Source organism: Phyllosticta capitalensis, assembly GCF_038381095.1.
Source record: "Phyllosticta capitalensis strain CBS 128856 chromosome Unknown BKA78scaffold_7, whole genome shotgun sequence".
In the NCBI taxonomy this organism is placed as follows: domain Eukaryota; kingdom Fungi; phylum Ascomycota; class Dothideomycetes; order Botryosphaeriales; family Phyllostictaceae; genus Phyllosticta; species Phyllosticta capitalensis.
The window spans coordinates 1,365,831-1,379,837 of NW_027117445.1; the positions used below are offsets into that span (position 1 = coordinate 1,365,831).

Consider the following 14,007-nt stretch of genomic DNA (forward strand, 5'->3'; position numbering starts at 1 on the left):
AGGCAGGCACACTGTGGATTTAGTGCACACGCAGGGAGGGAGAGAAGGAGGGAGGGAGGGAGGCTTTCCAATAATCGGCCTGGCCTGCCTTGGTTCGCAGAGTTGGTGGACACTGGACACTGGACAGTGAGTGGGTAGCATTCAAGTGAGTGCCTCTCCTCACAGCCCGAACAAAAAAGACTTGCAAGGTCATTCACATATATTCCCACTCGTAAAGGACCTGGACGAGAGAGAGAGAGAGAGAGAGAGAGAGAGAGAGCATTTCCTCACAACCAACACCTACATACGTGACAGGAGTAGTTCGAATCAATAAGGTCCTTTTTTTTTTTTTTTTGGGTGGGGGGGGGGGGGGGGGGGTTACGGTAGCTCGCTTTCTTGTTGTCCCCGGTCAGAGCTCGACTCCTGGAGTCTGCCATTTTCTTTTGCTCTGCCCTTTTTTGTTTTTGACTGATTTGATTCTTTCGCCTTTCTATGCAGGCAAAGGGTTTTTTGTAAGATTGCAAATCTAGGAGGATGTGTATGCCACAACTCCAACCTTTTTAAGAACAAATGCCATCGCCGAGGCAGTCAGTGGTCACGCCGACAGCAAACTCAACGCGTCCTTCTGCTTCAACTCAATACAACTATTCTCCCTCCCGCCATGGACATCCCACTGCGCCATCGTCGACGTGCTCAAAATGGCGCGCGTGACGACGCTCTCCTGCCTCAAGTCCGCCGTCGACGCCGTGCGCCACGTTTGCGTATCAATGTCGTTCGTGTTGCGCCATGACGGCAGCACGGCGCCCGTGTCGTCGTGATCGCCATTGTGGTGTTGCGATTTGCTGCGCCAGCAACAGGATGGGAGGTGGTCTGAGATGAGGCGCAGGAGCGGTCGGAAGGTGTAGAGACACGCGGCGCAGATACCGGCGGCTTGCTCGATGAGCGACCAGGTGGCCGTCTTGTCAAAGTTGTCGAGGATGTCGCCGGTGCCGTAGAAGGCTTCTTCGAATTCGATAATGTAGTGGAAGCGGATTATCGTGGCGATGCTGGCACTGTTGGTGGAGTGTCAGTCAACGCCGTGTCGAATGCGGTGATCGCGGGGGCCTTTCGACCGACTTACATGATTCCCAGGCCGAGCAGCACGCACGCCGACAGCTTGACGCGGCGCTGCACTTGTTGCAGCTTCCAAATCATGGGTACCATGGCCAGCGCATAGTACCAATCCAACAACACATTGAGGCACGAGTAGACATAGATGCCGACAGTGACGCCTTTACGACCGAGGCAGACCGGATGGTCCCATGGCAGCGCAAACGGAATCTGGATACCATTATAGTCGACGCACTGAAACAGGGCCCAGAAGAACATGAAGAAGCCCATGATGATGTTGATGCCCATGGAAATGTAATGCGTATACCGGACGGAGCTGACGAGCCCCATGACGCGGAGCTGTAGCGTCGCGATGCTCAGCTTGAACAGCATAATGTCGAAGCCGTACATGATTTGCGCTATCGAAAACAGCTGCGGAGTGTTAGTGGGAGGTTTGGTTGTTGGAGGCGTGCAGCTCTGCGGCTCCTTGGCCAGTGTCACTTGATGAGCGAGCGAGGCGTGCAGAGGTTGCGAGTACATACTTGCAGGCATGTCCTGATTTTCTCCGCGTCAATGTCGCTATGTCCCCAGTGACTCAGGCTGCTCAATGCAAAGACAGCCTCGAGGATGAACGTTGCCTATTTGCAGGTCAGAAGGAAGCAGTCGCAACGCAGACCGAAAGCCTCACCATTGCCGCCACCATCAAGTAGTCATCGACGCTGAACTGTCGCTGGAGCCCCAATCGCACAAAGCATCTTGCCGCGACGAACACAAAGGTTATGACGAGACATGTGATGGTCGAAATGTAGTAGCTCTTGCGCTCGGCTTTGAATGCTGGGCTGTCAATGTCAAAGCGCGCAGTCATGGTGGTGAATGAATGAAAGTCCCGCCCAGCGGGTGAAGGGGCTGGCTGGCTGCCGGTCAGGCATATATGGCCAGGGCCAAAGTATGGTCGCCCGCGAGACCTGGGGCTGAAGCTATCCCCAGAACGACGGCCTCGCTGTCAACTTTTGAAAGGAAGACGGACGGAAAGAAAAGGGCTCTGCCACGGCGAACGTGGATTTAAAGTAGTCGGCGTCTGACACGTAGACTTGTCAAACGCCTGAATCCCATATCCGTGCTCTTTTGAAGATCTCCATGTGCTCTCTTCCAGCGACGAAATGCTTGTTTCAAATCTTTGCGAGAGATTTGGCTCGCCTCTGGAAGGCTAAAGGGGGCTAACGAGGAAAGAACGCAAGGGGCAAGAAGACGGAACAGCTCTAGAAGCTGCCCACCAGATCGGCGCTCCTATTCATCAGGGAATATTCAAAAAGCTCGCCTGTATCCAGAGAGCCTCGCTGTTCTCGCAAAGCCAAAGGTGGAGTTCGGGGCGAATGTCTGCAACCCCCCGCGTCAAGCACTAGCCACGGAGGCTCCGCGGAACAGCGGACGGACGAGTCCTGTCTGTGGACATGAGCCGCGCACAAGTCCAAGGCAGAGCAGCATCGACACCCGTCCGCCGGCAGGCACGCCTATCGTCAACTTGACTTCAGCGCGGCTTGGTCCGATGGGGCAGTGCTTCTCGCAACCCGGGTCAGCTGGTCGCTGTACCACGTTGACAGGCAGGATTCCAAGGGCATCAAGGAGAAGTGAGAGAGGGCCTTGGAAGAATCGAGAGCGCCATCCTTGCGCGTCTGAAAGCAGCCACAACCGGATCTTGCGTTGCGGCCCGTCGCCAGCCACGGTCAGCCACACGGCGCTGCTTGCTGACGCATGTGCGACTGGAGCGGCGGTATGATCCGTTTGTCTTTCGGAGGGGATGCACTGGAGTTGTAAAACGAGTTCGGCGAGTGATCCATAGATGTGAGATGGAGGAGCGTGTGGTGTTTTCGAGTAGAAGTCGGTCGTGAGGAAGTCGCGTGTGCATCGCACTTGCCTTTTTGAGACTAGACCATCTCCGTCTGTCCTCATCTTCTACTTTAACGTTGGCTGAACAGAGGAGCAAGATGAAGAATTCTTCAGACTCGAGCAGTTTTAGCTAGCACTCGAATACTGATCAAAAGTTCTTAACTCTCTGGTATTTGAATCCTCAAAGCGCTGCAAGATTTGTTGGTTGCGATTAGATTGGAGAAGGTCTTCATTGCTTGCAGCTGCTTTCTTGTCAGCAGCATCTCTCCAGGTTCTGTTCTTCCCACATTCTTCATCTGCCCCGTTACATTTGTTCTCCGTCGTCGAGCAGTCCACTCGGAAGAGGGCAAAAACACTTTCGGCCCCCAACATCGTTCTTACGGCGGTTTCTTCGCTTCAAACCATTTGCCCTCTCGCACTTGTTTCTCTCCACGCTTCGTTGCAACTTCCTACCCTCTCCACTCTCAACCACGCACCTGCGTGCCCCAGCAAAAAATATGCAAACCAACGACTCCACCCCACAGATTGCCCCAAGACAGTAGAAGAGCAAAAGAAGAACCACTCGAGGAGTTATTCCATCACCGGGAATTGAACCCGGGCCTTGCCGGCACTCTCGTAATGAAAGCGGCAAATCCTAGCCACTAGACCATGATGGATGTTGATAGAAGAAAGATGGTTTGCACACATTATAATTCTCAACGCATCGGAACTGAGGAACGAGCAAGACGATTCCGCATTCGCTTCTTCTCAAGATGGGCAAGAAAGAGGGCGGGTCGTGGCCTCCCGAAAACCCAAGGCGAGCAGTGGCGAAAAGAGGGGCTTGGGGCGCAGCGCAAAGGCGTTGAGAAAATTCACGGTGGAGAAGTGAGAGAGCGATAAAAGATAAGGGACATGCAAGTGTACCGAAAAAAGAGAGACACGAACCTCCTCACCACCAACCAACCTCCATGACGACGCCAATCTCGTGCGCCACAAATTCAGTCGCTTGGCCTCTGCACCTCTCGCCAATGCCAGCGAAAAAAAAGTGCATTGCGTACGCACAGCGCACAGCCATCCTTGTGCAATATAATCGAACGAACATGGAGCCTCAGTCTCATCATGCCTTAGGCAAGGCCAAACTCAATGCGACGACATGCGAACATCTGAAAAAACAACAGCCCCGCCCAGAGACAGTCGGCGAGTCGGCGGTCTCACAGGGCAGAGGGTCACAAGACGCTGCAGACGTTTCGAAGCGGGAGCCGAACGTCAGGCAGAGATCCCCAAGAAGTTTGTAGGTGTAGCATGTTTTGGATTTTCCTTTGGCGGACGGGAGGGGAAGGATGATGGCGCGGCGGGCGGCGCGGCGGAGCGGCAGAAAGCGAACGAGCGAGCGAACGCAACGGAGAAGGACGCGACAACAACCTTCCGAGGTACCTGTCGCATACTCCTCCTCGTGTCTGCCCTACGAGGCTGAGCTTCGCAAGGTACGCATCTCAAATAGAAGGCGCGAGGGCTTGGTCAGCGAACAAGACTTTTGGCACCGCCAGTGCTTCTCGCAATGTGACGACGCCCGAATAGTCAAGATGTTGCGCCAAGAAACGGGCACGATGTAGACCAAAACGGGAATCCAGTGCGATGAGGTGGTCTACGCGCAAGTCTCAGCGATGCCATGTTGCTGTCCCGCCTGGCAATCAGTCATGCACATTCAATTGACGTGAAACATTCTGACCGGCTGGGTGGGAGAGGAGGTTTACTCCTCGCGCTGGGACTCGGTCTCGGGCTACCGAACAACCGTACCTGCTGAATGTACATGGAGGTGCCAAGGAGAGGGACGAGAGCATGGTCGAATTCAAACAAGGTCAAGCGGACGGGACCGCCTCAACTGATGAGACCCCTGAAGGCGCACCATCAGCGCGACGACGTTGGGCTGACCCTGGTCGCTGCATGGCAGACAGAGGCGGTGCTGTTCGCTCGCATCCATTCAACATTCAAAGTCGAGAGGCACTAAAAGAAAGAGAAAATAATCATGACCAGTAGGAGCCCAGTCGCACAGGACCTATTGCCCGGTTCGGCTTAGGCCGGCGCGGGTCGCTTGATGAAGCTGAAGGGGACAAAGCATAACAGATTGATGGCGGCTCTCTGCGAGGCCCCGGCGGAATTTTGTTCTGGAAGCTTGCCATTTTTAACAAGTTGGCAAACACGACGGTAACCATCGGAGTTGACGGCCAGCCTTGCTCCGAACGAAAAGTGTGTTGTTGCACCGTTTAGTCTAGAGTACAGCGACGGGATGTGTGCGCGTGTCTGTGTGTGACGACGGCTGTGTTTTATTGACAGCACACATGTCGAATGCTCTGCTGGACGACTGCTGGGCGAGCACGCGGTTGCGATGCGGCGTAGTCGACACTGCGCCTCGACGCCTCAGGCGCGTGCAACAGCCACAGCCAGCATGCGCGTATGGATTGGCAAAGACCCTGGCACAATGGGCCGCAAGAAAGATGTCAACTCGCAAGGCAGAGCAGGGGTGCTTGAATGCTCCCTGTAGCCATCCTTCCCCGAGCCCAAACGTCCGAGTCTTTTAGTAGGGAGGTGCTTGAATGCTCCATGTATACATACAATTTGACTTGGTGATTTGAATACCATTTTTGCCAAGCGTCTTTGGTACCAAATCTTGGAGTTGACATTTCTTTCGTCACCCGCGATTCTGGTGTAGCAGTGAGATTTGAGCCTAACGTCGGCCTTGTCACTAGCCTGATCCCAGCCTTGTGCAGCCTGGGGCATTCACGCATGCTCAAGGCACCTTTAGACGTCACCAGCGCCCGTTGGACAAGGCTGCGAGTCGGAAAGAGGCTGGCATTTTACGTATATGAGGCTGACGCTAGCCACGAGCTACGCGTCTTGCCCATCACATCAGTCATTTTGTCTTTGTCCGTTCTATTTCCATCTCGCGCCATACCAACCATGGACAGGAGTCGTCGTCCGGGAGTGTTGCCGTTGGCGATGCCGTTGCCAAGTATCGTCTTGATGGTGCGGGTCGTGCTCGTTGCCAACCGTCTTTGCAAAAGGCAAAGCAAAAAGAGGCAGAGATGCAAAGTCAATAGGCAACGTGTTTCCAAGAACGGAACATGGGCACGTCGGTGCCTGGGATACCCGGCCAAGCGGGCGACGAGGCGGCAGCGGCTCTCCAATCTGTCGACGACGCATTGCACGGCGAGCATGCACCGACCGACCAAGATGCTCAGAGCTTCCGAAGAAGCCGGCCATCAGTTTACACAGTGAGCGCGCGCTATTCTTGCATACTCGGTCCAGCGTCGTTTTTATTCTTCTTTTTTTACGAACACGACTCATGGTTGTCAAACTAGGCTTGTTGGTGAGGTCGATGTAAAGTTTAGCTCAGGCGAGCAAGAGTCGGTGCCTTTGAGCGAGGTTGCTCGGGATAACGGCCTGTTCCTTGCAGCCAAACCCAGGATCGACCTGCGCCGTCGAGAAATGGTGGCAGCCTTGGCCTTGGTCGAGTGCACCGTGGCGGCATTGAGGCATGCACGAGGGCAAGACTGGAGTGAGACGATGCTGGGAAACCTGGAGCACTTGCTCTTGGTCATCCAGCAGCGACTCGTTCATGCGCTCGAGCAGGCAGATGTCTGCAACTGGTGGGGGCACGAGAGACGGGCAGTGCTAGCTCGGTCGTGGTTCAGCGAATTCCCCGGCAGCCTGAGGCCGACGAGCACGACTTGGCCGTGGACCATCCGGCCGGCTCTGGCGGTGCTCTGGGGTGTTTGCTGGATGTTTTACGCAGAGGCTCAAGCTCATGGCGCGCGGGTGCGAGCGACTCGGATTGAGCCACGGCTGGGATGGCAGGGGCCGACGGACGGAGCTTGTGAGTATTCGAATCTCTGAGTTTGTTTTTGGTGGGTGTGGGAGTTGCCGAGAAACCTTTCAAGATTGTTGCTGATGACTTGACTGACGATGGTGTAGACTTGCAGTATGGACAGCAGGCTCTTGGAACAGGACTTGACGACGGTCGTGGTAGGAATTCAAATGATGCAACAACCAAGACAAATCGGCGGGCCGGTCGGGAGGCGACGTCAATGCATCACGTGGACGGGCCTGCGCCACAGCACCAGGTGGTTGACATGCAGTCGTCAAGGTCCTTGTCCTTTTCTCCAGGCGCCGACGCCGAGGGACAAAAACACCACCTACAAGCACAAGCGCAACAGGCTTTGGATCAGGCTCCGTACCGTACCAGGAGTGACTCATCCCGTTGTCAGTATTTAGTACCCGAGCTCTCCGCGCCCGCGCTCGTGCCCCCAACCGACGCCCACCATTTATACACAGACGCGTTGCCGTCCGCCCTCGCTCACCACAGCCAGCTCGTCTGGCCTGAGGTATCAGGCATCCAACAACACGACAACCTCGACCTTCTGACCTCTCTGACTGTACCCGCCATCACCTTTGACGACTACTCCGATATCCTGCAGCCTACGTCTGCGCGCCCCTCTGCACCGCCCTCCTCGCTCTCGCCGTCTCCGTCTCCGTCTCCGGTCCCGCCGCCACACTCCGCCGACTACATATCCGCCTTCGCCGCCAACGCCACCAACCACTTCCGCTACACCTCCAACAACTTTGCTACCAACTATCCCGGCCCCATGGATGTGTTTTACCCTCAACCCAACCTAGGATTGAACCTACCTCCTCACACAATCCCCGGAGCCCGTCCCATGTCCCCGCCAGACAGCGTCTCAGAGACCCTACCAGTAATGGAACAACCCTCGCGCAAGCGCAAATATTCCGATGTCGCCGCCCAGCTCACTGCTGCTTCATCTACCGCTCAAGAAAGGCCTTCGTCCGAGGACCGCGATCCAGGTTACACCCCTCGAGGAAAATACTCCCACAAACGCGCCGTGGATCCCCCAAAGAATGCCCTTGGCAAGATGATTTGCACCTTTTCCAGCGAATGCGCTGGCATCACCTTTGACCGCAAGTGCGAATGGAGGCAAGTCGCGCGTTGGCCCCTAGTCAAACACGAAACCACCTGACTAACGCTCTCACAGTAAACACATGGATAAACATGACCGTCCCTACGTATGCCGACACAAAGGCTGCGAAAAATTGCAAGGCTTCACCTACTCTGGTGGCCTCCTGCGCCACGAGCGCGAAGTGCACAAGATGCACGGCGGCACCAAAAAGGCCCTCTTCTGCCCCCACCAGGACTGCAAGCGTAGCATGGGCACCGGTTTCACGCGCAAGGAGAACCTTGCCGAGCACATTCGCCGCGTCCACCGACACGCGTCCGGCGATGTTGCAGACCCGGCGCCAGCAGTCATGGCCGCGCATGAGGATCCCGACGAAGGCGCCAGTCCGGACGCCGAAGCAGAACCCGATAGCCCCTATGCAATGACCAGCAGACCCACGCGCCGCGCATCGGGCAAGAGGAGGCGAGCTTCGATTTCGTCCCAATTCGGCATGCCAGGCCAAGGCGGAGGAGGAGCAGAAATGGAAAACGAAGATCTGCGCCAAGAGATTCGAAGGTTGCAGCAAGAAAACGAAGAAAAGGACGAACGACTCAGGAAGCTCGAAGAGGCTTTCGCGGCGCTAACCAGGGGTTAGGCAGGTCAAGCTTCCGTCCCTGTGTGAGGCTGCGGATTATCTTCTGCCGCCCGTTCCATTTTTGGATTAAAGGTTTGGGGAGGGGGTCTCACCATCACAACAAACAGCATGGCATGGCGTTCGATTGAATTGTGAGAGATGCAATGGTGTCTCGGTCGTCGGTTGATCAGCTGGACAAGGCATGAAATTTGCAGCAAGCCTGGCCAGCGTCGACAGTCTTTTTCCTATAGCGGTCCATACTCTTTTTTGCTTTTCCGACTCGGCACCAGCCGCAGCAGCTACCACTCTTCTCTTGTCCATGATCAACGTTTCTGTTTCCATGTTCAGTCTTTCAAACGATACCACTCTCGCTATACTACCATTTTTAGAGCAGCAGCAGCAGCAAAGCGCGCGGCACAACACGTTTAGATTTTTTTGGAATTTGTTTTGTCTTCTTTTTTCCAAGCGCACAAGCTTTCCCGTCGTTTCCAATCACATAGCGATTATTCCGTCGTTACGTTAGCACGTAGATACCCATCCAGATCTGCTTGGAGCATTACGTCCCAATAATCCACTCTATCTCTTTAAGCGTCCCTCCACGCGCATTATCAGCCAACTCCATCTCACCAATAAAAAATGCAAATTGCTTAAAATTAACTTTATGCGACGGCCGACTGCGCGCGCGAGCCGCATGTCCCGCGCCCGCTAGGGAGCTGGGCAACCGTCGCCCGTCGGAAAAAGGGGAGATGGGCAAGGGAACGGAAGCTCCACGGACCGGGCAGCTACCGATAGCTCTCGCGCTCTGCGCTCGTGAGACAAGACGTTTGTTGTTCAATATGGATATCGGCGCCTCGCGCACCGCCTCAGGCATCCCTGCCCAACCACTTGCTCGCTGCACGCGCAAACGCAAAAAAGGTTCATGGTCGGGTCAATGACTCAAGCAGGGCACCCGAGCAAGTTTGCAGGCATCCATCAGCAGGCAGGGGAGATGCGGCTGGCTGTTGATGGACCCTTTTCCCTACCTACTCGGTGAGGTGGGTGGGTGTGTGGGTGGTGGTCATCTACCTTACTTTTACCCGACCCTCCACACCTCATTCATTCCCTCCCTTCCCCCCCTAGTCTCTACAACCGTTCCTTATCCGCCTGCCTAGTACCCGGCCCGGGGCATTCCCTTCCTCGCTTGCTCCTCCACCACCGTCATCACGCAGCCTTGCCAATCTATTTTATCTTCCAAATTTTCCCCAAATAACAAACGGCTTCCTTCCCGTTGTGTTTATTGCCAAGCTTTTCCGCTGGCTACTCCGTTGTCGTGATAATGCCGCCAGACGAAGAAGCGGCGCTAATCGAGCGCCCCCCCCAGATGCACGCTGCCTGCCCGCCGCCCGTTGCGTTGGGCCACGCACGCGCCGGTATAAGGTTGGTACCTGGACGGGATATGGGGGTGTGGAGGGGAGCGAGGGACAGGGCACCACCCCGCAGGCCCGGCTGCGTCGCCGTCTCCATCACCGACGACGGCGGCGGAGTTGGTGTTGACCCCCGGGTTGCGTCCCGATGTGGAAGAGCAGCAGCCGCGCGAGGGGTTTGCCTGCCTCGCCGCTCGTAGTTCGTAAAGCGCACGTCGTGAGCGGCACGGAGATGTTGCTGCAGGTGGAAGACGTGTGGCGTCGAGGTTGAGGCAAAATGCTGGCGTTCGCGTTGGAGTCGAAGGGGAATATTGGAGAGTATGGCTGGTGAGTGTGAGTCGTACCTAGATACCTGGCCAAGGTGAGAAGAGGATCACGGAAGGAAGCGATGGTGGTGGAGCGAAGGATCGGACTGACGGGTTGACATATTGGCTGCCAGGCGGATGGATCCTTACCAGCTTAACGAGGCGATGTCTGATGGAGCGTCAGACGTCCAAATCGTTTGCTATCGCATCCACTGTGTAGATTCTCTACTGTCAGCGCACTTGCTTTTACTCACTGCCTTGCCTAGCCTTGCTCCGCGTCGCCATCAGCGTCCGATGATGCCCTCCGCAATCGCGCATCCAGGAAGACGTCTGGCGCAAGGCAGCTGGATCAATCGAACAAGGCGGATTGGTACATGTAACGAGTAGGTATCAAACAAGGCATGGCCACGCGTGAACACGTGCTTACGCGATGCTGCCTACAGGGTACGGGGTCACAAGGCTGCCATGCGTTGGGGGCTATTTCCTCTGACGCACCTCGCGCCGGTTGACTCTACAAGTTGCGCGTGATGGAGCATGTTAAGGAGTGATTGAGTGGCGCGGCGTTTGCCCTTGACTATGTGAGGTCCGAAATACAGGCAGTCAGCAGACAAGCAGACAGTGCTGAACACCTCATCCTCCTCCAGCCCAACGGCCACCATCACCTGCCTGCCGACGCCTTCATATATCTAAAGATTGGGAAGATCTAGCGGCTGTGGCGTTGGAGACTTGAACTTCCTTGGAAGCGTCGGATCTTGGATACCTCAATTGGCAATCGGCGTGCTCCAACGTCACAGTCACTTTTTTTTTTTTTCATTCCCATTCAGTCCTGTACTGTCCCAAAGAAGAAGGTGGACGCTCGCCAGTTCGAGACGTTTCGTGCGCGAGGTGTACTTACTTCGGCTATTGCTTTTTTGCTCGTAGAAGAGCAGTGTCAAAGATCCCTCACGACAGCGCCATCTTTGTCATGAACTTCCACGAACAACACTTGCTTCACCAACCACCACCTCAGCTCACCAACCTCTACTATTTATACCATCTTTGCAGCACCATTTGATGAACAGGTCGGCGATGAGAACACGGGGGGAAGCGGGCCCGCTTCCCCCCGTGTTCTCATCGCCGTCCTGTTTTTCCCATCACGGCAGCCAGCATGCATGCCTGAAAGAGAAGGCGAGCGTGCGGGAGTTCGAGTCCATGACCGCGCGTCGCTTATTTCTTTTTCATCTGGTGCGTGGTGTTTGTCTGCGGTGTCTGTCAGATCAAGACTCTTTCAGTGACGTAGTTTCGTACCCTTTGAAGGACGCATGGGACGAGATGAAGTCGAATACCTTGGTCCTCATCCAAGAAGTATGAAATTGGCGTCATCACGAAGGCCTCGCCTCCATTCGCTTTGCTATGCACCTCGTTGGCCACCCGCTAAGCCATCTTCCAACCGTCCATTCATCCAACTCCCCATCTTCGTCATGCCCACCCCCTTGGCTTCCTTGCCTTCGCTACCAACACATCCCTACCAACGTATCGTTCGTTAAGTTGGCTGGATCTCAATATGCTCTCCTAGCGGTTAGCAAGCCAGGCCGCCATACAGCCAGGCAACTCAGGGCACGGTCTGCCTAGCCCACTCACACAATCACATCACAAAGGCAAACATCCTGAACGGCACGCCAAAAACGGAAGAGAGACCGCCACGAGGAGCAAAGAGTCGCATTCTGGATGAGCCTCGCCTCGCCTCGCCTGCCTGGCCTCATCTGGCACTTTTTACAAGACTCGCCTAAGGCACGACGCTGGGGCTGAGATACGGTATCGAAACGAACAGTCATGTAAGCCTGGTATGTATGTATGCTTCGTATCCTTCAGCTGAGGCTTACTGGCTGGTTCATACTGTGAGTCATTGCCTTTCCCACGGGACCAGGGGCGTACTCGGTAAGCACATGCAGCGGGAGGCGGTGACAGGTTGAAGACATTGAGGCGTCGGCGTTTGCGAATGAGGAGAGCCAGAGGCAGGCGGTCACGGATTTGAAGTCGGAGGTGAGGCGCGTTGTGATTCATAGGTGCCTAGGGGAGGCACACAGAGTGGAGAAGAGGTAAGATGTGGTGGGACGGAGCTGTGGCGGTACTGTGGGACATGTGTTGGGTTGGGAATCGCGTGATGATCCTCTCTCCGCAAGGAGGACGGCAAGACGGCGAGGGGTGCAAGTTTTGATTTCGGTGTTGGTGTTAATTTGGAGGAGTTGGAGGGAACGGCGGCAATGTGATTTGATCCACCTGGTCTGGTGAATAATTTGAGAGGACGGCTGATCATGAGATTGCGGCGTGGAAGCTGTCCTGATTGCCGAATCCAGTCACCGCCTGTGAGCTGAAGACATGTTGGAACTCCGCCTTCTCCATGACCTGTCTGCTGCTTAGCGTGCAAAAGTGTGGACTTGATCGTAGACAATGGAAACTTTTTGAATTCAGGCATTGCCCACCAGATTGCCGTGCTACCGTTTCTGATGCTGCAATGCTGTTTGAGATTACACAAATATCGCAAATGGAGATTCAGGTGAAAATGGAGCTTGGTCCTCAAGACCTGTGGAATTCAATGCCCCAGTCTTCTCTCGGAATCTCCTCTTTGGTCTACTCCAACCGGTCTTCCTGACGGAGAATCTATGCGGCAGGCTTCTCGGGGTCAACGGTTCCCTTGTCCTTGGCCGAGTCAACGGTGCCCTCGGGCTTCTTCGAGTGCTGGGAGGAAGGGTCGGTAGAGTGCTTGGTGTCGGTGTTGGCGACACCCTCTTGCTTGTCAGACATCTGGCCCTCAACGGGAGGCTTCGAGGAGGTGGCCTGTTTGGAGATTAGTTTTATTCATTTCGAAATGCCGAGAGACTCACGGTGTCCTTTGCCGAACCCTCCTTGTCCTGCTTTGCGTCTCCGCCTCCGATAGTCACGCCGGGGGATTGGTCGGTGTTCTTCTTCAAGCCGGGGTCCTCAGACTTGGTGGCGTCACCCTCCTTAGGAGCCTCCTTGGGCTTCTCGCTCTCCTTGGTCTCTTGAGGAGGCTCAGGCTTGGACTCAGCAGGCTTCTCTTCAGACTTAGCAGGCTTGTCCTCCTTGGATTCCTCCTTGGATTCCTCCTTGGACTCCTCCTTAGACTCGGCCTTTGGCTCTTCCTTGGATTCCTCCTTGGACTCCTCCTTAGGCTCCTCCTTAGGCTCCTCCTTAGGCTCCTCCTTGGGCTCTTCAGCAGGGGCCTCCTCGTGGTTTTCCTCGTGCTTCTCGCCGTGGTGGTCGTCGTGACCGTGGTGGCCGCTCTCGGAAGGCTGCAGCAGGTAGTAGGTACCAGGAATCGTTACGGCAACGGCAGCAAGAGCCCTGGAGTCCAAGAGGATCAGCTGGGAACTTTGGAGGCGTATGGGTCCGACATCGGGAATTCGCAAAGCGGTTGAGGCGCGGAGCGACGATTACTTCGGATAAATCTCTTCCCTGCCGCAGGTGGATGGGATACGTACCAAGGCAGATCGCTCTTGAGCTTGCTCTCAGACTGACCGCCGTGAGAGCTCGAGTAGCCACGATGGGAGACGTTCTGACCGATGCGTTGCCATCTCTGAGGCTGGCCGGCGGAGCGGAAGCTATTCCTGGCGGAGCGGGCAGCCTGCGACACAAAGGAGGCGCGGAAGCTAGTGGACCTGGCGAAAACCATGATGAAGCTGTAGAATCACCAATTGAATGGGACAGAAGAAAATGCGAAGGAGATGAGTGCTCAATGGGTTGGTGGAGCAGGTGGAAGATGATGGACGTCCAGGTCTTGA

At 55.5% G+C, this 14,007-nt stretch overlaps 4 protein-coding genes and 1 non-coding gene across 5 annotated transcripts; 1 reads left to right on the forward strand and 4 right to left on the reverse strand.

Moving 5' to 3' along the window:
* Positions 1-541: 541 nt before the first annotated feature.
* Positions 542-2,196, reverse strand: BKA78DRAFT_166394 (uncharacterized protein). The gene is made up of 4 exons (XM_066883179.1): positions 1,757-2,196; positions 1,611-1,706; positions 1,100-1,500; positions 542-1,031 (listed from the first exon to the last, which is right to left on the reverse strand). Exons 1-4 carry the CDS (start codon positions 1,931-1,933, stop codon positions 575-577), a joined length of 1,131 nt encoding a protein of 376 aa, XP_066742748.1. The 5' UTR covers positions 1,934-2,196; the 3' UTR covers positions 542-574.
* On the reverse strand, positions 2,066-3,132 carry BKA78DRAFT_166388 (uncharacterized protein). Its single transcript, XM_066883178.1, has one exon. The coding sequence runs from the start codon at positions 3,016-3,018 to the stop codon at positions 2,461-2,463; it is 558 nt and encodes a 185-aa protein (XP_066742749.1). The 5' UTR covers positions 3,019-3,132; the 3' UTR covers positions 2,066-2,460.
* A 396-nt stretch (positions 3,133-3,528) lies between these two features.
* On the reverse strand, positions 3,529-3,611 carry BKA78DRAFT_t133. The gene has a single exon. It is a non-coding gene; the product is annotated as a tRNA-Glu (tRNA).
* A 2,445-nt stretch (positions 3,612-6,056) lies between these two features.
* Positions 6,057-8,538, forward strand: BKA78DRAFT_297223 (uncharacterized protein; the record flags this gene model as incomplete). The annotated part of the gene is made up of 4 exons (XM_066886735.1): positions 6,057-6,206; positions 6,241-6,808; positions 6,907-7,912; positions 7,983-8,538. The coding sequence occupies 4 exons, from the start codon at positions 6,057-6,059 to the stop codon at positions 8,536-8,538; spliced, it is 2,280 nt and encodes a 759-aa protein (XP_066742750.1).
* Positions 8,539-12,865: 4,327 nt separating this feature from the next.
* On the reverse strand, positions 12,866-13,898 carry BKA78DRAFT_297224 (uncharacterized protein; the record flags this gene model as incomplete). Its single annotated transcript, XM_066886736.1, has 3 exons — positions 12,866-13,042; positions 13,090-13,570; positions 13,708-13,898. The coding sequence occupies 3 exons, from the start codon at positions 13,896-13,898 to the stop codon at positions 12,866-12,868; spliced, it is 849 nt and encodes a 282-aa protein (XP_066742751.1).
* Positions 13,899-14,007: the final 109 nt, after the last annotated feature.

What these genes read in the sequence shown, in the direction of transcription:
- BKA78DRAFT_166394 (XM_066883179.1), bottom strand. Translation starts at nt 1,933, where the DNA reads ATGACTGCGCGCTTTGACATTGACAGCCCAGCATTCAAAGCCGAGCGC. An exon ending in ACTTGATGGTGGCGGCAATG is followed by an intron (nt 1,707 to 1,756) that starts GTGAGGCTTTCG and finishes ACCTGCAAATAG; the next exon opens with GCAACGTTCATCCTCGAGGC. An exon ending in AAATCAGGACATGCCTGCAA is followed by an intron (nt 1,501 to 1,610) that starts GTATGTACTCGC and finishes AACACTCCGCAG; the next exon opens with CTGTTTTCGATAGCGCAAAT.
- BKA78DRAFT_166388 (XM_066883178.1), bottom strand. Translation starts at nt 3,018, where the DNA reads ATGAGGACAGACGGAGATGGTCTAGTCTCAAAAAGGCAAGTGCGATGC.